The 24,465-nt window shown below is 60.3% G+C and overlaps 1 protein-coding gene across 5 annotated transcripts in view; it reads left to right on the forward strand.

Annotated features, from left to right (window-relative positions):
- LOC117652353 (protein trachealess) overlaps positions 1–24,465 on the forward strand; it is a 112,326-nt gene that overhangs the window by 76,244 nt on the left and 11,617 nt on the right. For 2 of the 5 annotated variants that reach the window (XM_034397202.1, XM_034397198.1), the window contains 5 exons: positions 4,913–4,948; positions 11,008–11,243; positions 19,199–19,269; positions 20,092–20,181; positions 24,000–24,174. In XM_034397202.1, coding sequence (XP_034253093.1) covers positions 4,913–4,948; positions 11,008–11,243; positions 19,199–19,269; positions 20,092–20,181; positions 24,000–24,174 — 608 coding nt within the window. Of the gene's footprint in view, positions 1–286; positions 755–4,912; positions 4,949–11,007; positions 11,244–19,198; positions 19,270–20,091; positions 20,182–23,999; positions 24,175–24,465 lie in introns of those variants that run through there. The other 3 variants (XM_034397200.1, XM_034397201.1, XM_034397199.1) reach the window with 3 other exon arrangements.

The raw sequence follows: 24,465 nt of genomic DNA on the forward strand, positions 1-24,465 counted from the left end.
ATCGGACGGATTGCTCGACATCTTGACAGTCCGCCACAGTCCGCCAGACGACATGCATGTCGCTAAGTCCGCGATCGTCTGCCAGACAAAAGCCGTGCACTTGACACACTGGCGGGAGGCGGCGGCGGCCGGGCGGCCAATGGGAGCGGCGGACGGGCGCGGAGGAGGGGCCCGCCCGCACCCCGCCCCCGCACCCCGCCCCCGCACCCGCCCCGCTCCGGCGGCGGCCCTGGCGGCCGTGGCGGCGGCACTCCGGACTCACTCCCCCACTGCTCATTCATCTGCCGGCACTGCTAGTGCACTGCTAGTGCCTCGCGTTCGTCCAGCACCGCGACGTCACGTGGAGGTCGCCGCCGTGACGGTGCAGCGCGCGCGTGTGTGTGTGTGTGTGTGTGTGTGTGTGTGTGTGTCAGTGTGTGTGTGTGCAACATGAGTGCAGTGCGTTCAAGATGACGACGGCGTCGAAGCGGGCTTGGAGGACCTCGTTGTCGCCGTGGTGACCAGGATGGCGGTCTGTGTCTAGTGCTCCACGACGTCTTTGGCGAGCGGGCCGCGGAGCCGCCGGCGCCATGCTGCCCTACCAGGCCATGCCCATGGACTTCGCCGTCACGTCCTCGTTCCAGAGGCACCACCAGCTGCACGGCCCCCACCAGGCCGGGCCGGCCATGTCCTCCCTGAACCTCAACAACCTGAACGGGCTCAACAACCTCAACAGCCTCAACAACCTCAACCCCAGTGCCTTCTCCCACTCCTGGTTCGTAGCGCCAAACCAGGACAAACAGACTCACAGTCCTCTCCTCGAGCCAGGGCATGTTGCTTTTCTACTTCCTCCTAGTTCATAAGGCTTCCTAGGGTCCCCCGGTGGGGCTGCCAAGGCCAGACATGTCACTGTTGCTCACTGACAGGTGAATCATAAGGTTCATTCGTTGCAAATTGGTCAGGAATGTCAGCGTAAGGAAAGTCCTTACGGACGACCAACAGGTACTCAACCGGCATGGGCAACCCCAACGGGGCAGTAATGCGTAGTTTGCACAAACGGATCGTTAATTCGTCCGTTCAGCACGTGTCACTGCGTGTCAGGCGTTGTGTTGAGTCAGGGTGGCTCCCCTGTTAGATCTCCATAAGGTCGGGCTCCTGCCCGAACTTGCCTGTCACCTCTTCCTCTCTCTCCTCCAGCCGCCCGAGAGCTGGAGGCACTTTGCACGTATTTCGCTGCACCCGTTTTTGAAACCCCGCACCCGCTTGGCCTGTTGCACTGAGACTTGCAGTGAGACCTGTGCTGAGGTCATCTTCATGAAGCTTGCAAGCACTGAGAACAGTCAATGGGTCGTATTGCTGTTAGACTTGGTCTAAGGTACTCTTGAACGAATACTCACCCTCGGGTCCTCTTGGACTGAGACATGAGGCCATTTTACTCTGCTACTCGTCCCGAGTGCTTCGAGCCCTCTGTTCTTGGTTCGTATTGCTCTGAGACTCGTCCTGAGACCTTTGCGCGCTGAAAAGCCACTGCTCGGGGGACTCGCTCTGAATTTTTGCCGGCTGGGCCCTTGGTCCGCGATCTGCATGCAGCCCTTCAGGGCGGTGCTGCTCGAGACAAAAGGGCTGTCAAATGGAGCTGCATACAGAGAAGGTGCAGTGGCGTTGATAGGCATCTGAGGAGCTTCCGCGCAGTGGACTCCCGAGCATATCAAGCAGTGGCTTCCGAACCTCTGTCTCTCTCGCACCCCTACGGGACGCAAGGAGAGAGACTGCTGTCATTGCTGCGAGACATACTGATGTGCAGCGCAGGTGATCTATGGACGAATCCTCTTCATTCGCCGGGGCGTCTGCTGCTGAACTGTCCCCAGGCGCTCCGCGCCTCCCTGCGGCCGTGTCGCCGTGTCGGGCCGTGTACACGCTGATCTGCATTTTAGTGTCCCAGGAGAGGGGAGGGTCTTCCACTCCACTTTACCTTCTTGTGCTGGTTCGGTTCGCGCTCGCAACTTTTTTTCGGGGAGTTGTGGGCGGAGGGCGTTCCACCACGTTGAATTCACAACACACCCTTATTATTATTATTATTATTATTATTATTATTATTATTATTATTATTATTATTATTATTTTATTATTATTATTATTATCCTGCGGCTTCCCCGCAGATCGCACGCTTGCTTGGCTCGGGGCAGTCTTTTTGGCCGCCCGGCTGATGTGATCTTGATAGCAAGTTATAAAAAGGTGACAATTGAAACGACTGCGAGATTAGCGGGTGCGGGCATTTGGGTTCAGGTTTCACCAGTTAGTCACCCTTTCCGTAACCGCGCAAATTTTTCACGCGCCGGGAGGACCGGTGCGTGTTTCTCGACTCGTTTCGGCGCGCTCCTTGCTGCCGATGGCACAAAAGGGGAACGATAGTCACCGAAAAGTGAGCCCAACGAGGTCAAGTTCAGGTCAAATTCCAAAATCGCTGTGGATTTCAGTGCACAAATCCAATGAATTTCAGTTGAATTTTGACAAATTGCAGGGAAAAACTACTGAATTTTGGTGTACTAATTTGGCTGGTGTTATTTCCCCTTGTCAAATTCCGTGATGTTCTGACGAGACGTCGTTTCAGCGAAAAAGGGAATGCATTTGTTCCTTCGGGAGTCCCTGCGTACACTATCGTCCCAGCGGCGCTGTCCGAATCATTTGAGACTGCAGCAGTAGTTGTGCTGCACATGTGCTGCATCCGTGCTGCATCAGGCCGCCGAGACGTTTATGCGTCCCATATCGCAGGGGCGCATCGCGACCGCCCGATACGCATCGCCTTAGGCAGCCTTAGGGCGACTAACTGTGGGGCTAACAACTTTTATTACCTTTCTTTCTTTGTATTCACACGAAACTGATGCTGCCTCGATGAGGTGCAGCGATGCAGTGGCCGAAACTCGTTTGTTTCTCTGCTGAGCCGTCCCGAAGACTCTGTCTCTCTCGCACCCCCACGGGACGCCCCATGAGTGCGAGGGAGACGGCAGCAACGGGACGACTGTTCGGAGTCATAGTCTGCTGCCCGGTGCGTGCGTCCCGAACGCGTCGCCCGCCGTTAGCACACCATTTTTATGGCGGTACGCAAGACAGGCAAAAGTCGATCCACTTTTCTCAGTAATTCGGTGCAGTAGTTCCCACTGTGTGGCAACTGGGCGGTCGCGGATCGAGTCGTCAGCAGGCAATCCGCGCGACCATCCTGCAGCTCAACTCGTCCCTCTCGTGGGGCGTTCCGCAGGAGTGGGAGAGAGACCCAGATAGCTCTGTCGGGATACACTGGCGGCGCTTCCAGTGTCGTCACCGCCGCCGTTTTACGCCACCTTTCGGTCCCAAAGGTGCTTTGGCTGCCTGGCTGGCGGTCCGTTTACGACCGCCAGCCAAATTCGCGGTAGCTTCTTCATTCGGGGCGGCAGTCTTTTCGATCGGCGGGGAGTCGTCAAACGGATCGAGGGGTTTCTCATTTCACAGTGTCGGAGCCACCGGGACGGGAGGGACCCGTCAATAAGCAAAGAAGATAATAGAGACGAATTTCAAACGTGTCGGCACTTGTACAGATTCTGGTGGTCAAATGGGGCTCGCCTCTCTCTCTCTCTCTCTCTCTCTCTCTCTCTCTCTCTCTCTCTCTCTCTCTCTCTCTCTCTCTCTCTCTCTCTCTCTCTCTCTCTCTCGTCGTGTCCACTCGGCCGTCCTCCCCCGCAGGCCGGCTAAGAGCCCCCAGGGAGACGGCGGGGGCGTCGTCGCGCTGACCGAACGAACGGGGGTCGTTTTCACTGAATTTCTCGGGACGGGTGTAACTGCCACGAGCATCGCATCCTCCGCCCTCGAGGCGAAAGCTCGAAGAAAGCAGGAATGTGCGTGTGTGGATAAACATAGCGCCTTTTGTAATTTTTACGACTTGATACAGTCGTCAGCCTCCAGACTGCTGCCGGCCGGCCCAGACACCCTGGCGCACGGCAGGGCACGCCACGCCACGGCACGCCACGGCACGGTATACCCCGGGTCCGGCTATCGCGCCCTGATCAGCTGTAGCTGCATTATCTGCTGACATCCCTTGATGGACGGAGGGGCAGTCCGTCGCCCGGGCCAGGCAGTACTCTGATTCCGAAATTTCATCGCTCCGTCTCTCTCGCACCTGTACGCGACGACCCAGGGGTGCGAGAGAGACGGAACTGGCCGCGGCAGGCCCAGGGCAGGCCCAGGGTAGCACCGGCAGCCAGCCTGGCAGTGGCACCCTCCCGTTTGGATATTCGCGGAATCCAGAGTGTCTCTTTCATCCTTTTGTATTCACACTTCTCGTGTGACCACTGTAATGTAGTGTCCTTAGGCGCAGACAGCGCCATCTCACTCTCTCTCTCCCTCGGCGGGTCTGTCCCCCTCACCCCTTTTTTGTTTCCCCGGAAAGATTAGTGCCCCAGCCATAATTCGTTCAGATTTATGTGCGTGTTTGAAGCGTTTTATTGCTATTTTGATTCACATGGGAGTTATCACGGGATTGAGATACCTGTTGGGTCGTCTGCAGATAGGCACTCTCTCTCTCTCTCCCTCTCTCTCTCTCTCTCTCTCTCTCTCTCTCTCTCTCTCTCCTCTCTCTCTGGCGCGGTTTGACGGGGTCATCTTTGTGGGGGGCATTGCTTCTGGAAAGTGAAAAAGAATTTGCCGACTGAGAATCGTACCTTTGGGTTTTGATTGGGTCCTTGGCCAGCCGAGCCGTTAATTTATTTCCTCATTCCCACAAACAGAACGCCACCCTTTCTCAACCAAAAGAGGACACATTTACTGATTTGTTTCTGTTTTCTGAGCAATTCCTGTACTCGACCCTTTGATTGACCTTTTAATTTCTCTTGTTTATTTTTTTTAATTAACCCGAAACGTCCCGAGTGTAAAGTGTCAAATAATTTCTTTTTTCTTTTTAAAGGAACCCCTCGTTTGACCGCAGTATAGACGGCCACGGGTAAGTTGGAAAAACCGAAAACGTCAGCCACATTCCCGTAACAGCGCTGTGTGTGTCTGCGCGCCGTTTAACACCTTCGGGCATGTTTACTTTTATAAGCGAGTGTACTAACCGACCACGATGGCGCCGTCGCCTTGTTGGCCGCTTGGCCAATCGGCAGCCACTTCCGGTCTGCCGAGGCGCGGCCATGGCGGCTCACTTCCGGTACACTGCGAACCGGAACTTTGGGTGGACGCTGGAATTTCTCATAGATATTTGGCGGAGGTCGGCGAGGGCGCTCGGGGCGCTGACGTAGCGAGGGAGGTCCAATGAAGGGTCAGTCGCGCCGCGCCGCCGCCCCGTCCCCAGGGACGTCCTTTAGTGTGCCACTCTGAAGGAGCGCCAGGCTACGCCAGGCCAGAGAGCCAGTCACTGGGGGTGGGCGCCAACGCTGCTGCGGACTGCGGGTGTTGGGCCAGCACACGGGTGTGAACAACACCCGAGGAAAAAAGACGGTTGAATTTCGGTCCAAAAAGACACGGTCCTTTCTCAATGGCGTTTCTTCCGCACTATCTGTCTAGGTTTACAAAAAAAAAACAGCCACTCGCTCCGAAACAAAAAAAATTCCTTGCAGTGTGTACGGCTTGCGCGGAAGGGCCTAACTGACCGTAAAGCTTTTTCGCCCCGTATAGTGTGTCCCCGTGGTATGACACCCCCCGCAGAGATCAGAGACACACCGACTGAATTACACATGTGTGATAGTCGCCGTTCTCGCACCCCTGCTCTTAGCGCGCTGCCTTCTCCTTTTCTCTCTCTCTCTCTTCTCCTCCTCTCTCTCTCTCTCTCTCTCTCTCTCTCTCTCTCTCTCTCTCTCGCACGTGCGCGCTTTTTGGCAGTGCACCGTGTGGCGGCTCGGCCGAAAGTTTCTGGCCCGGCGTACTTTGGCCGCCGTCTCTTTGGGCAAAGCTAGTTTTCTGTTGGCGGCGCCAAAGACGGCGTAACTCGATCGGGACGATTGACACCTCCTGGAAGAAAGGGGCAGAGAGAGAGAGAGAGAGAGAGTCGTTTTTATTTTTGTGCGTGTGCCTCGAATTGGCACCTGATTGGCAGTGTCTCCGTGTCGCTGCGGCGAAGCACGCCTACACTGTCAAGAGTTTCACGAAAAAAAGGGGAAAAAATCGAACCGAAATCGAACGGATTCCAAGGTTGAATAAATAAGGGCCGGCAGTCGGGGGGAGTCGAACCTCTGGCCTCGCCGGCAAGGCGAGTGGATTAGAGGGGGAGTGGAGACGGGCAAGACGGGCATGGCGGGCAAGCGCTGAGGGAGGCCGAGTCAAATTGGCCTGAATTGGCACAAATTGACCGATGTTGCCTCACGCTGCCCCCTCTCCAGCCGCCGGAGAGAAAAGTCAGTGCGGATTTGAAGCGCGGTTTTTTTTTTTTCGATCGATTTTTTGGGTTCCCGGTGAAAGCACGCGCCCCGAGGGCAGAAGGCGGTGGGTGTTTAATAGGGGGTGGGAAGGGAATGACTGCCTGATTGTACTATCGGCCACCAGAGAAATCAGCGGCGAGGCACCCTCTGTCCGAGGACTGCGGAGACTGCGGAGACTCATTAGCAGTGTCGGCGATTCCGAGAGCCAAGTGTTTTTCTGCGCCATTTTCTATAGGCTCCCTTTCCTCCATTCGTCCAGAAAATTCTGAAGCAGTTTCAAATAAGAGAGAATTACTCTGAAATGAGCACATCGAAATTCAGCGGATTTCAGTCAAAATTCTTCCTATTCTATTATGCTGCGTTTCCTCAAATTTCAGTCAAACTTAGATTTTAAAAACTCATGTGCACTTCAAAATTTTGCCCGCCAAAATTCAAAGATTATTTTTACCACATCAACGCGTCACTACCACCCATATTGGCCCACAAGTTAAGTTGGTTGACTCTGCTTTCGATTTTTCGGGACTTTTAATTTCTCCCACGGAGTCATTAACTGGGTGTTTCATTACGGCTTGTGCTGCCAGGGGGTCAGCCGCCTTTTCCGAAACGAACGCCGCGCGTTATGTTTCCAACAGAATGGAGTCAATGAAGGCGGCGCGCTGGCTGTAATCTCGTCCAATAATCAGCCCGGGTCAGTCTCGACCAAATTCCTGATTTCTCGAGGCCGAATCTCGTAAACCGTGAGAAATAAATACAAAGCCCGTGCACCGCGTACTGGTCTCGACCATAGCGATTCTAGAGCCAAGGAAAAGCCACCGCTTAGCGTCGGAACGCACAGTGGGCCAGAAGCCGGTGGAGGCGGCCAAAACTCTAGACGCGTTTTGAGCTCCAGAGTCGCTAAATGGGACTCGAACCGAACGTGTGACCCCACCAATGGATTGCTCTCCGAACGAGGAATCGATTGGTGGGGTCTTACGTTCGGTTCGAGTCCCATTTAGCGACTCTGGAGCTCAAAATGCGTCTAGAGTTTTGGCCGCCTCCACCGGCTTCTGGTCCACTGTGGAACGTCTTCTTTTGGAGGGGAGTGTACCTTTGTTTGTGGAGGGCCTGGCGCAGCCTGGCGGGGCCGGACGTTTGGACAGGCTCCCCGTTATTGGGCCCTGATTAAGGCGCTCTCGCGGGACCAATGGGAATCGCCCGCCCTTCTTCTGTCTCCTCGGCGCCAAATTTGAATCGGCCGGAGTGTTCTATCGCCATTACCATTCGGTAATTGGGTCCTCGTCTTATTTGGTGGGAATCGCGATTCGGCGATGGCGGCGCAGTGCTCGGCAAGTGTGTCGACAAAAACTTCTTTTTTTGCGGTGGTGCAGCTGCAGTTGGCCAAGCTGAAAGGGCGGAATGGGCTGGCGATGCAATCTGCGGACGGGCGTGGCGCAGAAACACTTTACGATTTCGTATGTTTTAGTGATTCGATTAGTGGGGCCTCCGAGCAAACAGTGCAGAGGGCAGTTTGGCCGAAAAGGCCCCAAGGCCCGAAGGCCCGAAGGGGCAGCGCCGCCGCGGCGCCGCGCCGTCAGAGGCCCCCTGGGACACGGCGAGGGGCCGTGCACAAACCGGGCAGCGGCATTTTCCCCCGAATTTGCGGTCACTTTCTATTTCAATCTTTGGCTTATATTTTTTAGTCACCCGCTGCTGCCCCATAACTCTTGGACGAGACTTTTCCTCGAGTTGTTGGTGTTTTTTTGTTGCACGCGCGAGTGTCAAGGGTGAGTCTGCACTTGTTGGCGCCGCGGTGCAGCAGCAGACTGAGTCGTTCGCCGTGTCTCTCTCCCTCCTATGGGGCGCCCCGTGCGGGTGCGAGAGAGACAGAGCGACGAAAGCGACCCTCGGAATCAGTCCGCTGTTTATCATTACTTCTTTGCCACCTCCCGGCGTGCCGGCGTCCCGGACCTCGCGCGTCGCGTCGCTCGCACCGCGTCGCACGGCGTCGCACCGCGTCGCACCCACCCCAGCCGTCGTCCTCGCCGTCCTTCCTCCCCTCACAGATATACACGCCGCGCCACGATTTATGTGCGCTGTTTTGTTCCCACTTGTAGTTTCATTTCCGGTCTGTTCGGGTCGCCGTGCCAACTTTCATTCGCGGCGCGCGCGAGAGCGAGAGAGAGAAGGGCGATGCAGGAGGGAAGACACGCCGACACGGCCGGCCGAGAGTTTGGAAAAAGGTTCAAGGAGGCGCAGCTCTAAATTGTGCGCCTGGCAGTCGAGCCATTCCATTCGATTTCACGGCTCAGGTTGTTTGATCAGCTGGAAAGGAAAGGGAGAGTGGCCTGCAACATTTGTTGCGCGGTGTGTAGGCGCCCCCGGAGGCTGCCTGGAAGGCTGCCTGGAGGCTGCCTGGAGGCTGCCTGGAGGCTGCCTGGAGGCTGCCTGGAGGCTGCCTGGAGGCTGCCTGGAGGCTGCCTGGAGGCTGCCTGGAGGCTGCCTGGAGGCTGCCTGGAGGCTGCCTGGAGGGCCTGGCGCCGTGATGAAGCGACCGTCTGTCTCTCTCGCTCCCGTGCGGCTGCCGCATGGGTGCGAGAGAGACAGCGCTCCTCGGAATCCTAAAACTTACATCCGTGCGTTTGTCTCGGACGCCACGGGCATCTGCGCCGCCGGATGTGTCGATATTTTGGCGCCAAAACGGAGAGGCGGCAGCTGCAGACGGATGCCGCGAGTGGTTTTCGTCGCTCTGTCTCTCTCGCACCTATATGGAACGCTCTATGAGTGCGAGAGAGACGGAGCGGCGAAAACGGCTCTCGGGATCAGTCTGCTGGCTGGCTGTGGCGGCCTGACTCCGGCCCGCCCCGCACACCGCACCGCAACGCTCCACACGGGTAATGGAAGGTGACAGTAAAAAGACTCTTATTACCTGAGGGCCTCCAGGCGCCTCCAGGGGACGGAGCGATGAGCGTTGTCAGCGGATCCTCCCCGGAGTGGTCACGGAGTGGTGCGGCGTGGCCGTCCCCGCCGCATCCCAGGCGCCCGATTCGGGGCCCCGGCCCTGGCCCTGGCCCTGCACTGCAGAAGGGCGTAGGGCTGCACTGGTGTAGTGGCGGCGCAATGGGACCGACCAGGCTGGCCAACGGTAAGGTTCCAAGTAAAGTCCTGGCTACCTCCACCAACCTACCGGTGCAAAACTCAGTCGAGTCGGTGCAACTCCCGTTGTCCGCGGCGCACAGTGGGCCAGAAGACCGGTGGAGGCGGACAAAATTCTAGACGCGTTTTGAGCCCCAGAGTCGCTAAATGGGACTCGAACTGAACGTGAACTTAACCAATGGATTGCTCTCCGAACGAGGGGGGCTCACGCGCTCGGTTCGCGTCCCATTCAGCGACTCTGGAGCTCAAAACGCGTCTAGAATTTTGTCCTCCTGCGCCGGTCTTCTGGCGCTCTGTGCGGTGGCAGAAACGCTCTTGGCTGGCAAAGGCTCCGTCGCTCTGTCTCTCTCGCGGTCAGGCGGCTTTCCTCATAGGTGCGGGGGAGACCGAGCGACGAAAGCCCTCTTCAGAATCAGTCTACTGGGAAAAGAAAAGCGTGTTAGCCGCGGCAGGGGGCGATTGAAAACAGGCCGGCAAAGTGAGTTTGCTCGGGGCGCAAGGGCGTGTCTCCTTCTCTCTCGCACCCACCGGCCGCCCCGCGTGCACTGGCGCACTGCACAGTGCGAGAGAGACGGCGGGCCGGCAATCGGTCTGGACGGACACCGAGATGCCGGAGATACTCCTCTAATCATCGCGCCTCCCCCAGCAGGCCGATTCCGAACCGGCCAGTCGCTCCGTCTCTCTCGCACTCGCGGTGCGACCCTCGGAGGGGTGCGAGAGAGACGGAGCGAGGCCGCGCCAAAGCCCCCAGCTCTTTTGCCACTTTTTCACTTTTATTCGTCCGCGGGGACCTGCATAGGGGAGGTGGTGGTGGGAGGCAGCGGAGGTGCCTTGAGTCCTTCTCCTGCCTGACGTCCTTTGTGTCCTTTTCGCTTCTTCATGACGAGTGTGCTGGACTCAGACTCCCGCGACGTGGAAGTCTTGATACAGGGCGGCGTCATACGCCGTGCTGTGCTCTTGGCCGTGCCGAGAATGATGGTCTCCGAGCCCGAGGGGGTCCACTGTCACTGTGTGTGTGTGTGTGTGTGTGTGTGTGTGTGTGTGTGTGTGTGTGTGTGTGTGTGTGTGTGTGTGTGTGTGTGTGTGTGTGTGTGTGTGTGGCGCTTATCCGGTCCCCGCTGTCTCTCAGACGGACATCTGCATCCCCGCGGTTGACAAATGGCGCCGTCGCCGCGGGACGCTCGGTCCGTCTGCAGACTCGCCGCCCGTCTCTCTCGCACTCTGACTGGGAGCCGCGGTGAGTGCGAGAGAGACGGAGACAACGGAGTCCGTCCCGCCGGCGCGGCGCCCGGCCCCGCTTCTTACGGTGGTCTGTATTTGGCGTCGCGCGTCCATTTGTCGGGATGTGTGTCCGCGGCGCGTCTCCGCGGCGTCCACGACGTCCACGACGCGTCCCGCTGCGGCCCGGCCTGCCGTGAATCTCGAATCGCGGACGTCGCCGACGACGTCGTCGTCGGATGAGCGAGAGAGCGCGCTGCGCTGACTGACGCCCTCTCCCTCCCTCTCACTGTTGCAGCATCCTCGAGCTCCGGAAGGAGAAGTCGAGGGACGCGGCGCGGTCGCGGCGCAACAAGGAGAACACCGAGTTCTACGAGCTGGCCAAGATGCTGCCGCTGCCCGGCGCCATCACCACCCAGCTGGACAAGGCCTCCATCATCCGCCTCACCATCTCCTACCTCAAACTTAGGGATTTCTCTGGGCACGGCGAGCCGCCCTGGTCCAGGGACCCGCCGCCCGCCAAGAACGCCAAGGGTGAGTACCGACCGCCACAGTGCACTGCAGTGGGCCAGAAGACCGGTGGCTTCGCGTCCCTGTGCCACTGGGTTCCACTCTAGATAACAACCCGCATACCGCGGGGCATGCGGAGATAAAGCGGCCCCGCATATTTCACAATATAATTCTGGTCACCCTACCTACCGGGAGAGAGAGACGGAGAGAGGTAAGGTGACCGGCCGCCCAGGCGGCCATAAGTCAAAGAGTGAATACTATTAGGGTTTATCTCGGTCTAATTGCGTATCGTGTTTGGCGCCGTTTGCCTGCTTAATTGGTGCCTCGCGAAATTATCTCGCGACGCATCTTCTTTATGGGCGCGCGGCCCGGCAGTGGAGGTCCTGGAGGCCCTGCAGGCCGTGCACAGTGGGCCAGAAGACCGGTGGAGGCGGCCAAAATTCGAAACCCTTCGTGACAAAACCGACTTGGAGCGAATCGCTTTCGGAGAGTCTCTGCGCCTCTCTGAAAGCAGTCTTCCTTGTTTCGAACGACAGCTTTCAACTCCGCCGAGTGTCACTGGCAGCTCGAGGAAAGACACCGCCTTGTCGGTTTGTTGCCAAAGAGTTGAGCCGCCGGAGTTTCCAGCCCCAAAGTTCAGCCTCCGGGCGAAAGGGGCGCCTCTGTCATTGTAGTCCGCGGAGGACGACTAATCCAATCGTGATACGGTCTCAGGTAGCACTGCAAAGTGACAGTGTGACTGACGGGCGGCGAGGGGAAGGGGCGGGAAGGGAGCGCGCCGACCGCAAGGCACTGCAAGGCACCACCCGGCCAGAAAACGCGCTGCTTTCGAATCTGCCGCCGTGGAGGGGACAACTGACGACCACTCACTATTTCGGTCTGGAAACCGCGATTTGGGCTGATTTTGGGCGGCCACTGCGTTCAATTTAAGGTGGCAGATCGTTCTTCCTCGACGCGGCGGTGGACATTGGGCCTTCTTTTCGGAGGCCCTTGCCAAGGAATGTAACCAACCCCTGGTCGGTCAAAACGGCGACAGTGAAGTCTTTTTCTCCACAGTGTGCCGCGCTGCGTACTCCATCAGGGCGTTGTCGCGACCAGGCGGCCTGCGCCTCGCTCGTCCCGGTCACTTTTGCGGTCAGTTTTGTGGGTCCGTTTTCCGGCTGGATGCGCGCGCGGCGGAACGCCTAGTGGAACGCGCCCTCCGGCCGACTGGGGTTGGGCTGGGGTCAGTCCGGTCGGCCTCCTCGGCCTCCTCCTCGGCCTCGACGCCGCCGCGGGCCGCGGCGTGACTCAGTGCAATCAGGACCGCCAGAACCCCGCCAGGACCCCGCCAAGACCCTGGCTATGGAGGAAATCTCCTTGCTGCACCCCTGCGGTGGCCTCTAGTCCCGGCCTCTAGCCCCGGCCGGCAGTCCTGCGGAAAGGGTAGCGGAGACCTGCGGAGGGAGAGAGAGGGAGGCAGTCTGACCAGTTATCGGATTATCGCCGTCCTGGCGTGGCGTGGCGTGGCGTGGCACGGCGTGGCCCCCGGCGCGTCGGCCGCTGTCCAAGCAACGCGTGCTTCGCATCCAAGTCAGGCAGCGAGGAAGTCGAAGCAGATTTTGACGGGCCGCGAAAAGGAGACGGCGTTTTTCTAATCGTTTGTCCGAGGCCGTGTTGGCCCGAGCCCGCCGGCGCCGGCCTCCCCCACGGCCTCCTTGGCCTCCGGTCGGTCAACCGTCGGACCTTGATTGCTGCTCATTGGCCGGAAGTTCATTCAGCCAGAACCCGCACTGCACTGAGAACTGCCCGAATACTTTCTTCCGTTTTCTCCCTCCCACCCCTGCGCGGTGTTTACTTTTTTCGCCATCTCCCCCGACACCTTTCGCCGCGTCGAGCCATTGAAAGGAACAGCCGGAATCAGCTGGCCGTCCAGCTGGGGCCCGTCTGTCTCTCTCGCACCCCCGCGGCACTGCGGCGCGCCCCGCGAGTGCGAGAGAGACAGCCTGTGAGGGGGAATTACGGGCGATCGCTGCGGCGCCGATGGCCCTGGGGGCGGTGCGGTGGCGGCTTGGCGGCGGCGTGGCCGCGGGGGAGGCAGCGCGTCTTACTGACCACCTGCTTCGGACCGCCGCGCTGACCCGCAGCGCCACTTGCCGCCTCGTCTGTCTCTCTCGCACTCACGGGGCGTCCCCCATAGGTGCGAGAGAGACAGAGCGACTGGCCGACGAGGAAATGACGAGGGTGGCGGCCGCCCTGCGGCACCCCGTGCTCCCCGCCTTGCCGGTGGAGCGCTATACCACCGCCAGCTACCTCCAGTCGGAAACCTTTTCCACCGCGACTTCCTCGACCACCACTGTGCTGTTGCTCGCGATGTCGCCGCTGTACAGTGGGCCAGAAGACCGGCGGAGCGGCCTAAATCCCGGACGCGTTTTGAGCTCCAGAGTCGCTAAATGGGACTCGAACCGAACGTGTGACCCCACCATTGGATTGCTCTCCGAACGAGGAATCCATTGATGGAGTCACACGGTCGGTTCGAGTCCCATTTAGCGACTCTGGAGCTCAAAACACGTCTCGAATTTTGGCCGCCTCACCGGTCTTCTGGCCCACTGTGCGCTGGCTTCCCGGGCCGCCCAATGTCCGCTGGTTTACGCGCGCGGAGGCAACGCACAGAGGCAGGCACGCGCGGGCCGCGGGCGCTGCGTGCGCGGAATGCCTCGCGTTTTGGGCACGACGCGGCGGGGCACGACTCGGCGAGGCCACCTGACGGCACGGCGTGGCGCAGCGCGAGGTCGCGCAGACAAAGGACACGGCACATTTTGAGGTTATGGCGGCGCTGCGTTCTCTTGTTTATTCCGTCGCAGATGCGGCGCCATGCGGCGCGCCGTGCCAAGCCGGACTTTTTATTTTCCTTCCCTCTTCCGTCTCTCCGAGAACAGAATTACTGGCGATAACTCCGAGCAGGGCCGCGCTCTTCCCATTGGCCGCGCGGCGTCGCCTCCGCCCTGGCCGCCCTGGCCGCCCCTGTCCCTCCAGACGACGGCGGCGTGGCCCGGGGCGATGTTATGCGCGTTTAATGCGCGCCCCTCAAAATATTGACATTATTCAAATGAAATCATGGCGGGTTGTTCGCGCTTCGCGCCACTCCACGGCCGCCCTCCCCGTCTCCCTTCGGCGCCGCCCCGCCCTCGGTCTCTCTCGCACTGGCGGGGCGGGCCGCGTCGGTGCGAGAGAGACGGAGTTTCTGCTTCTCCGCCTCTTTTTGAGGGAGTCGCGCTTCGCCTCCACTTCAACTTGTAACAACTTTTCGTCAATTAGCGGCCAATTAAAACGAGCCGCGGCCGACCTCGGTGTTTTCCACACAGCTCGGATTAGCAGTGGCGCGGCGGGGCGAGGGGGACGTGTCGGTGCAGAGGCGTGCTCCACCAACCAGAGGCAATACTTTCGACCTTGCGCGATGGCTCGGACCAATCCCACGGTCGCCACACTGTCCACCAGCGGATTTCATGAATTTTTCACGCTCTTGGCAGCAGTCGGTATCCACTACTCGGGATTGGTCTCGTCCTGGACGACCTGTCCCTGAGTGTCTCCGCCTGACCGGCCGGCCGGCGGGGCCGAGGGCTGCGTCCCTTGGTGGCCAATAAATAATCTTATGTGTGAGAATGCGGCGCGCGCCACGCGGCCACCCCCGCGCGCCCCCCCGCCCCGCCCCGCCCCCCCCGCCCCCGCCCCGCCCCGCCCCGCCCCGCCCCGCCCCGCCCCGCCCCGCGGCGCACCCCCGAACCGGTCCTCCGCCTCCCCGCCGGCTGCAGCGCGCTGCAACAAGGCCATTGACAAGGTAAATCAAATTTGCGTTTGCGTGGGGCTCTTGATGGAATTATGCGGCACTTATTGTAAACTAAACTCGCTTAATTCCAGGCCTCGCTCTGCCTCGCGCGTCCCCTCCTGCCGGGCCCCGCCCCGCCCCGCCCCGCCACGCCCCGCCACGCCACGCCACGCCACGCCAGTCGTGGCAGGGTGGCTCTGACCGCTAACGACGCCGGCGTGCGGCTGCAGGCTCGTTCCGAAGTGGCGCTGTCGCTCTGTCTCTCTCGCACGCGCGGGGACCGAGAGAGGGGTGCAAGAGAGACCGGGCGGCGAGGCACCCGCGTCCGGAATCAGCCTGTTGGCTGAGGATGGCGGTGGCTCAATCAAGCCTATTCGGGCGGCCGTGCCGGGCCGTGCCGGGCCGTGCCGTGCCGGCCGTGGTTCGAATCACGCCCCCGGCACGGCGCGGCACTGGAAAAAGGACCCTTGCTGCAGACAGAGCGAGCGTTTTGTTTTCAACTTTTGAGGAGCAATGGCTTTCAATCGAGGCATGTACGTACAGGAAAACGAAAGAATTTGGTGACCGTACGAAACTGAAAAATCCTCTTTCCCATGTGGCAATGATCTGCATAGAAATGTCTGGAGAAATGTCTTCGAAAGTCATGGGGAGGGTTTTGGGGGTCAATATGGGTGGGAACCTCACTCTGTGTGTACACGTGCCTCCGGGTCGCGAATCGCTCCGCCCGACGCAGTGACCCGTGCTGTATGCGTCGCGCGGCGTGCCGAGCCGCTTGCTCAATGGGACCTGCTAATGCTGGTCGGTGCGCGTCGCGTCATCGTCGTCGCGCCACCATTAATGAAAGCCCCACCCCACCCCACCCCCCGCGCAGCCAGCCCTGGAGGGAAATTCACACAACACAAACGCGGGGCATACGACTCAATTATGACGCGTTTCGTCCCTTTTGTCAGCTTTTGGGCTCGGCTCCGCCAACATGTCACGCCGTTCCGTCCGTCTGTCTGCCTGTCTGCCCGTCTGTCCGCCCGCCTGCCACACCCACACATGCGATTCCGTATGTCGGGGTAATAAAGACATGGCGGAGACACTAATATCGTTAGAGTAGTAAAGGACAGACATCACATCATCTCTCGTCCCGCTCCCCCTCCCCCCTCCCCCCACCCCCCTCGGCCCAATCATCCGCCCTCTTTTATTGACTCCCTTTCGGGGGACACGCGGGCGCGATGTCGGCGTGGACGCCCAGAATCAGCAACATTTCATGAGTTTCTCGGGGGAAAATATGCGCGGCTAGATTTGATTGCGCCGAACTAATTTCCATCACCGCCGCACTAGAAAAACTAACTCTACTCGCTCTTCGTTCTGTAGTACTCTGTGCCCGTTTTTGCAGTGCTCTCTCCTTTCGCGACTTTCCTGTTTTCCACCAGGCTATTTTTAAGAGCCGATCGAAGACGACAGGCGTCCGCGACAAAGATTAATCCAGTGGGTGTCGGCCCTGGCGGCCCTGGCCCTCTCGGGGCGCCACTATATATCATCGCGCTTATTTCCGGGCGAGAATTAATTCGTTTGGCAATTACACGGAGATCTTTGTCACTCTCTTGCTGTGTATTTCCTACCTCGGGTAGCTGCTGCACTCTTGCACTGTCCAAAAAGTTAAATCGCAAATCAAAGAGAAATTTAGATTCTTTTGGGTGATTGACACGACAAAGTCAACATAATAGGTCGTTTTTTTTTCCGTTTTGACTTTTCTCTTCAAGTGCCCCGCTGATAATTTTTTTTCCGTTTTCTCCCTTTTTTCCGTATTTGTGAAATAGAAATGCTCGACCGCGGGACCTGGCGACTGTGAGGGCGGTGCGAGGGAGGCCAAGGGCGAGGCCAAGGGCGAGGCAGGGCCGGCAGGGGTCTGACGCGGCCAAAAGGGAAAACCGCCGTATATATAACACCTCATATCAGCCAACCAATTGAGCAATATTACTGGTGTCAGGCGAGAAATATGGCCCGAGTAAGCCGAGCTGCAGCCAGTGCACCGGACAGACGGGGAGGGGGAGCCTTCCAGCCTTCCAGCGCCTCCAGGCTGGAGTCCAGCTCCAGGGGTGCGGGGCAGCCTGGCCGTCCCCCTTCCAGTGTCAACCCCAGCCAACTCGCGAGTGCACGGTTTTCAGAGACGCCGGGGAAGATACATTCGAACGAGTGGAGAGAGAGAAAGGGAGCGTTGGGGCTGGTCCCCGAACCAGAGCACGCACCGGTACAGCGAATTCGGCCGCGGCAGTCTGCCCGGACAGACCCGCTCTACCCGCCTATTTGTTGGCCCTTAGTCCGAAAGGCAGGATCAATTTCTCATATGATATCGCGTGTACCGGGCGGTCCGGGCGGCTGGGCCCGGCAGCAGGCCTCCTCGCCGGGAGGGAAGACCCATGAACACCATAAATTATAGGACAACACACACACACACTCACACAGGGGCGGGCGCGCACATATGCAGGGGGGTGAACTGCGAGGCGCTCTCTCTCTCTCTCTCTCTCTCTCTCTCTCTCTCTCTCTCTCTCTCTCTCTCTCTCTCTCTCTCTCTCTCTCTCTCTCTCTCTCTCTCTCTCTCTCTCTCTCACACACACACACACGCTGTGCGAAGGGGGATCGCAGGAAGAAGCAACATATGTGATGTACAACATGTATCACTCCCACCTGAATCGTGTGGGAAACATGTGTTACTGGGATTGTGTAGGGGAGGGCCTCGAGGGCCTTGAAGCAGAGCGCGAAGGGGGAAATGGCGTGGCGGTTTTAACTTGGCCTATTTCACCCCTCCTGGCGCTTGTTGCGGTCGGCCGGAGGTGTCACAACAGCCCGTTTTTTTTTATATATTTATTTATTTATTTCCTCGCGGCGATGGATTTATGCTCATCGACTTGGCGGATGGCGGATTCGATTGCGACGAGGCCGGTTTTTGTTTTTATGTTTTTCCCGCCGTCGCGAGCCCCACGAGGTTTCGCAGGGATTGAAAGCGACAGAACGAAGGTTTTAAATCTTTTTTTTTTTAACTGTCTCTGGCTTCTTGCTTTGCGACGTCGCACTGCGTCGCACTGCGGGCAAACCACCACCGCGGCACTTTGATGACCTCCAGGAGGTAATCTAACCTGCTGCAGCGGAGTCGCCGCCCCCAACCTCACCCTTTCAAAGACGCATAAAGATTTTCTCAAACTGCTTTCTAAGCCGGCGCCCTCTCTTCTTCACTTTAAAAGACAGCGCCGCATTTGCATAGGTATATAAATTGCCAGTGGCTGCGCTGCCTCGCTACTGCGCTGCCTCGCTACTGCGCTGCCGGTCCTCGAGTCCTTATGGGGCCGTTAGGGGGCTCCGGACAATCCCCTCTAGTAATGTGGTGCGGGAAAACACACCATATTTTTCGCTCTATTTGCGCGGCCGTGTAATGCAGCCGTCCCGCCTTTTATTTGTCTCGGCGCGGTTTCGCGGTCGTCGCTCGCTGTCTCTCTCGCACTCGTGGGGCGTCCCGTAAGGGTGCGAGAGAGACAGACAGAGTGACACTCTGGTTTGGCGGCCGGGATTTTTTCGGTGAATTTTTGTCGAGTGGTTTAGATAGCACTTCCTGGGCGCGCCCCTAAAACACCCTTCTGAAACACCCTTCTAAAACCCCCTGAAAACACCCCCTGAAAACACCTCCCGAAAACACCGCCGTCGACGACGAGACACATGGTAGCGACGCCAAGTTGTTTATATTGAGCCCTGCGGCTGTCTTTGGCACGGCCGCAAACTTAGTTCTTGTTTCCTCCAGAAAGTGGGAAAAGTTGTCGCTGCAAAGACTGTGCCCGCCTTGGCTCGGCTCGGCCCCACCAGCGCGTGTTCCACCGGCACTTTCGGTGCCCAGGCCACTGTGTCCCCGGCGGGTCACGTGACAATCCCCGACTTAAGACAGACAGACAGAAAAAGAGCCTTATTCAACCACTTTTGCATGGCGCTCTGGCAGGAACTCCACGCACAACGCCCTTTTTCTGCAAGGAGGCTTGTCCCTAGTCCCTCTGGCCACTGCACTGTAGTGTCGCCTGGCGGCCTGGCGGTCCAGCAGGGCCTTCTTCGCGATCCGCGCCCGCCTCGCCACTCCCGCCACCCTTGCAGTGTAACGTTTCATGAAAATTGAATGGGATGTGTTTTTTGTTTTTTGTCGCAGGTCCGATGCGGTCGCGAGCGGGCATGGCAATGGATCTCTTCGAGCAGCACCAAGGAACCCATATATTACAGGTCCGTATCGTGTGCCATCTTGGTCGCTCCCCTTGTCAATTGTATTTCCGTCCTTCCAATACGCGACATCAATTCCAATGTCCAAAGCGGCTTCTTTCTACCGTTTGGCGTGAAAATCGAGCACGGCTCAGGTTGTGGTATCCGCGCCAAGTTTTCCGCCTCTTCCCGCGTCGCGAGACAACCCTGATCATCTGAGACCATCCGCCCTTTTTTCCCACTTTTTCAATTTCTCTCTTGCGGCCGTTACTTGGCTCTGCGCGGGTTGCTCGGCTGCAGGCTGAACACTGCTCCCGTCTCTCTCGCACTCGTGGGGCGTCCCGTAAGGGTGCGAGAGAGACGGAGCGACGAGGCGCGCTGATGCGGCGCAGTGCTGCTCATTCTCGGCGAGAGGTTTACGCCTCGCCGGGGACGTGCTGTGTGTGTTATTGCCTGGCCTCGCCACGCCACGCCTCGCCACGGCGCGCCACCCTCTGGCCGGCCGGCGCCTGCTGGTCCACGGGTAGGCAACGCGCCCGACGCGCCCGGACGTTGGGCGGCCCGACTGCCGGGCGGCCCGCCCCGCGCCCCGCCCTGCGAACAGTATAACGAATGTGCGGAAATCGTGCTTTGGGCTGACTTCAGGCGGCCACTGCGTCTCATCCAATGCGGAAAAATGCTTTCCGTCAACGGGGCCGTATTCTGTGATGCTTCCTTTGGCATGCCTTTTCTGCGGAGTGCGATTATCCGCCTTGGTTTGGGAGCAGTGTTGCCCCAAAGTTGGTCTGACGCGTGATTTCGGTCTCTCTTTGCGGTTGTGTCTTGAACGTTGAACCTTTTCCACAGAGTCTGGACGGCTTCGCCTTCTCCCTCGGAGCGGACGGCCGCTTTCTGTACATCTCCGAGACCGTCTCCATCTACCTCGGGCTGTCACAGGTGAGTTCTTTTACTGTACTTCTTTCATTCAGTGCTTTTTTTTTTTCAAGTTTCCGATTCATTTTTGTCAGTGTCCCTTGTTAAAAAGGGCGGCGCGCAGATCAATTGGCGAGGCCCCGCTGTGCACTTGAAACTTTTATTTCGGCGCCAATTTTTCGGGGGCGCGCTCTGCATCGGCAACGAGCCGCCGCGGAACCGTTTCACGGGTCGTTGGGCTGGTCGCGAGTGAGTCGCGGCGCGAGGGCTCTTTGCCATGATATAGGTCACCGCGAAGGAGCCAGGGGAGGGGGAGGGGGCCTCGGATTTTGTATTCGCGTGCGGCGTCGGCGTGTGGACTCGGAGTGAAATTAACTCCTCGCAGGCTCTGCCGGCTCTGCGGGGTGCGTGCCCCGGGCCCCGGCCACGCCGACGACGGCATCCTCCCGGCCGCCCCCACCCGCACCCCCTGTCCCGGCCGGGCCGATTGATAAAGCCACGCGTTCTGATTCGGGATCGTCCGTGTCTGCCTGGCCTGCCTGGCCTGCTTGGCCTGCTTGGCCTGCTTCGGCTTGTGGGGCAGATTGGCGGGACGTGCCTTGGCGCTGGGGTGGCGGGGCGTGGCGGGGCGTGGCGGGGCGTGGCGGGGCGTGGCGGGGCGCCCCGACGTGAGGTCACTGTGACGCGCCCCGCCCCGCCACCGCGACGTCGACGGCCGTAAGCGTGTTCGAGTGTTCGAACGTCGTCAGGCCGGTCCGGCACGTCGCACTGTTACCCGGGATGGTGTTTGTCCTCCGCGACGATCTCCGCCGTGTGCTCGGTGCCGGCCGCACCTGTTGTGATTGGCGCCGCGTGGACGCCGGTCGGGACCCCGGTGCACTCGTTGGAGGACTGGAGGGGGCCGTCGGGCCGTCGGCCGGGCCGGGACGTGGCCGCTGACCGCCAGCACTGCATTCACGGCCGTCTCGCCGTCTTGCCGTCCTACGCCACTACGAGCGCGCCGGCTCCCCCCCGGCCCCGGCAGCCCGGCACGGCCGGCGCTACGTGTGTGAGGCGTCATTATCTTAAAATTCAGTCCGGGCCGCGGGAACGCGGCCAGACGGGGCGTGGCGGGGCGCGGCGGGGCGGTCAGGTCCGTCTTGCGCGTGACCCTGTCGACGTGACCGCCCCTCCGCGCTCTGGCCGCCTAGACCTCGCGCGGCGTGGCGGCGGCCGCGTGCCGCCCCTGACCCGGCCCGCCCGGGGTTGGCACGGCCCGGGGCTGGCACGGCCCGGGGCTGGCTGCCTGCAGGGTGTGTGGGGGTGTCGGCGAGCGTGCCACGTCCACGTCGCCGTTGTTGAGGGGCACATCACGCGCGCACGCCCCGCCACGCCCCGCCACGCCCCGTGCCGGCCATGCCCCTCGTGTATCACAACACCGGCCTGACCCCCCGCGGCGCGCAGGCCGTGCGGTGCATCCGGGGGGCCGCGGGTTCAAATCCCGGCGCTGGCGCCTTTTTTTCGCCGGGGTCGCGCAAGCTCTGCGCTACAACGCAGTGGCAATGAGGTACTTGACTGCGGCGGAAGGGTGGCCGGCCAAAAGGGGTGCCCGACGGGGGTGCCCGAAGGGGGCGCCGGGGAACATGGCCGTCAGGGCACCCCGTCGGCCCCGGCCCACCCCGCCCAGCCCCCAGCCCCGCGGCCGCGGCGCCGTCAGCTGCAGAGAGCGAGAGAGAGGGGCGGGGCCTAGCGCGAGGGGCGCGGGAGGGGCGCACGTGGACCAATGGGAGCGCCGTGCCGGGGCCGTGCCGGGGCCGCCGGGGCGCGGGGGTGGGGCACACCGTGAGGCCCGCCCAAATTCAGCTCACGTTCTCCGCGTTCCCTCGCCCATCCCTAATGCGAGGGCCCCCGCCGCCCCCGCGCCGCCCCCGCCACCCCCAAGGTCCCAGCAGCAGAGCCACCCCCGGCAGGGCGAGCCAGGGCTCCGGGCTCCCCCGAGCACACGTACAGACATCAGCACGGGCGTCATGCAGCTTGTGAAGGGGAACAAAATGCACCGAAAACAACCTCACCGTGCTCAGTGCGCCGTGGCTCGGCCGGTCGCCCCGACTCCCCTCACCTACACTGTGATAGCCAGTGCCTGGGACATTCCACGGAACGGGAATCGCCCTGCCTTTTTCCGCCTCTCTGATAAACGATAAGCGCAGAACAAACCTGCCTCGGCCCCAGGTTCTTCGGCCATTCGTTTTTCTATCGGGGACCCAGGGCTTTTTTTACGGTGGCTTAATCCTTTCGCCGGCGAGGCTCAAGCCTAAAGCCCACCGCGTTTCTGTTGTTGCTCGTCGGCCGCGCGTCGTCCATACCAGATACCTTGGAGGACCCCTTCCCCCCCCCTCTCCTCTCTCTCTCCTCTCTCTCTCTCTCTCCCCTCTCTCTCTCTCTCTCTCACTCTCTCTCTCCCTCCACCTTGTCCTCGGTATCAGACATGCGCGACATGGCGTCGCCGAGCAAAGCTTGAAGCGCGCACGGCGGCCACACTCACTCGGCCCGTCCGCCCGCAGCCCCGGCCAGACTTTGGTGGTGGGCACGGTGGCCAGGTGGGCGGATGAAAGCAATGTCCAGGTAGCTCCAAAGCTAGAGTGTTGAGCGCGGTGGTGTGGCTTCGTCGGTCTCACTCGCACCCGTGCGGCGTGTGAGTGCGAGAGAGACAGCGCACTGTGGGCCAGTAGACCGGTGGCGGCGGCCAAAACTCAAGACGCGTTTTGAGCTCCAGAGTCGCTAAATGGGACTCGAATCGAACGTGTGACCCCACCAATGGATTGCTCTCCGAACGAGGAATCCATTGGTGGGGTCACACGTTCGGCTCGAGTCCCATTTAGCGACTCTGGAGCTCAAAACGCGTCTAGAGTTTTGGCCGCCGCCACCGGTCTTCTGGCCCACTGTGCGGCGGCCGCTGGTCCGCGCCCTATTTGCGGGGATTCGGTCGTGTTTGCGCTGGCCATTTGGCGGCACGCCTCGGCGGGCACACTGGGCAGCGCTCTCTGCCGGTCACTGTTTGCAGTGGCGTGCCCCGCCCGCCCCGCCAAAGCCGCTCTGTTTATCCGGGTAATTGAATCCCACTGGCCGGCAGCGACGCGGCGACGCGCGGAGGCAGCAGCGTAAACCCGGCAGCGGCCCAAAAAAAAATCACCGCCAAAATTGAAATACGTACTGCGGACACGCAGCTCGGTTAGGAGGTGAAAATAGGAGATGAGGCCCAGCGGAACGGCGGCAGGGCGGCGGCCGGGGCCTCGCCGGGGCCCGGGGCTGGGGGTGCAAATGGAGGAGGGGGAACCCGACATGCAGGGGGAGGGGCTCCGCGCGGGGCTCCGCAGCGGAGAGAGAGAGAGGGAGAGAGAGACGGCAGGCGGGAAGGGGGAGGCACAAACAAAATGGCTGCCACTTCCGGCCAGTCACGTACGCCCGCCTGCCCCCTCCCCTTCCCCCGGCCGATATTACGTTTTGCACGGGGCTATCTCGTCACGTCCACCCGGCCTGCCCCCTCGCCCCACCCCCCTTACCACTGTCATCACCACAGAGAGCTGCACCCGCGTGCCGTGCCGTGCCGTGCCGCGCCGTGCTGTACCGGTTCGAATCCGTGCCAGGCCGGGCTTGCGCCTCGCGCCTTGCCGGGGCTGGCGACGCGTCGGCGTCGCTTCCGATGAGAATCGGAAGCCGGTGGCCCGGAAAATGCGGCTGGCCGAGGGCGGTACTCGAATCTGGTGCCGCTCTCGCAGAGTTTTGTTTCGAATTTCGTTTTTCTAGTGTTTTTCGTGTTTGAATATTTCTTTGTTATTATTTTAACGAACTCTTTGTGTTTGCAGGTGGAGATGACGGGTAGCAGTGTGTTCGACTACGTGCACCACGCCGACCACCAGGAGGTGGCCGAGCAGCTGGGGCTCGGCCTGGCGCCCCAGGGCGGCCAGGGCCTCGCCTCGCCCGCCAGCGCGGGCTCCGAGGAAGGCATCGCCTCCAACACGGGCACCATGAACCCGGACGGTGAGATTTGGACGTTGGCGCGTTAAATTTGGACGGCGTTGGACGCGCTGGAGGGCTGTAGCGAAACACGGGCGGGGCCGCCGGGCGGGGCTGGCGGTAGGGGCCGGAGAGGCGGCGGGGCGCAACTCAGACAGACATCGATTGGCCGCTGCCATCAGGCATTCTGTCCGCGCGCAGGTCTGTCCGCCTGCGCCGTGCCGTCCGCTCGCCGGGGAGGGCCCAGCTAGTCGCACCTAGTCGCCGATGGCCAGATAACGGGTTGGAGTCCGTCGCGACAAACGACCGCGTTGG

This window comes from Thrips palmi, unplaced genomic scaffold (genome assembly GCF_012932325.1).
Source record: "Thrips palmi isolate BJ-2018 unplaced genomic scaffold, TpBJ-2018v1 HiC_scaffold_7, whole genome shotgun sequence".
Classification (NCBI taxonomy): Eukaryota; Metazoa; Arthropoda; class Insecta; order Thysanoptera; family Thripidae; genus Thrips; species Thrips palmi.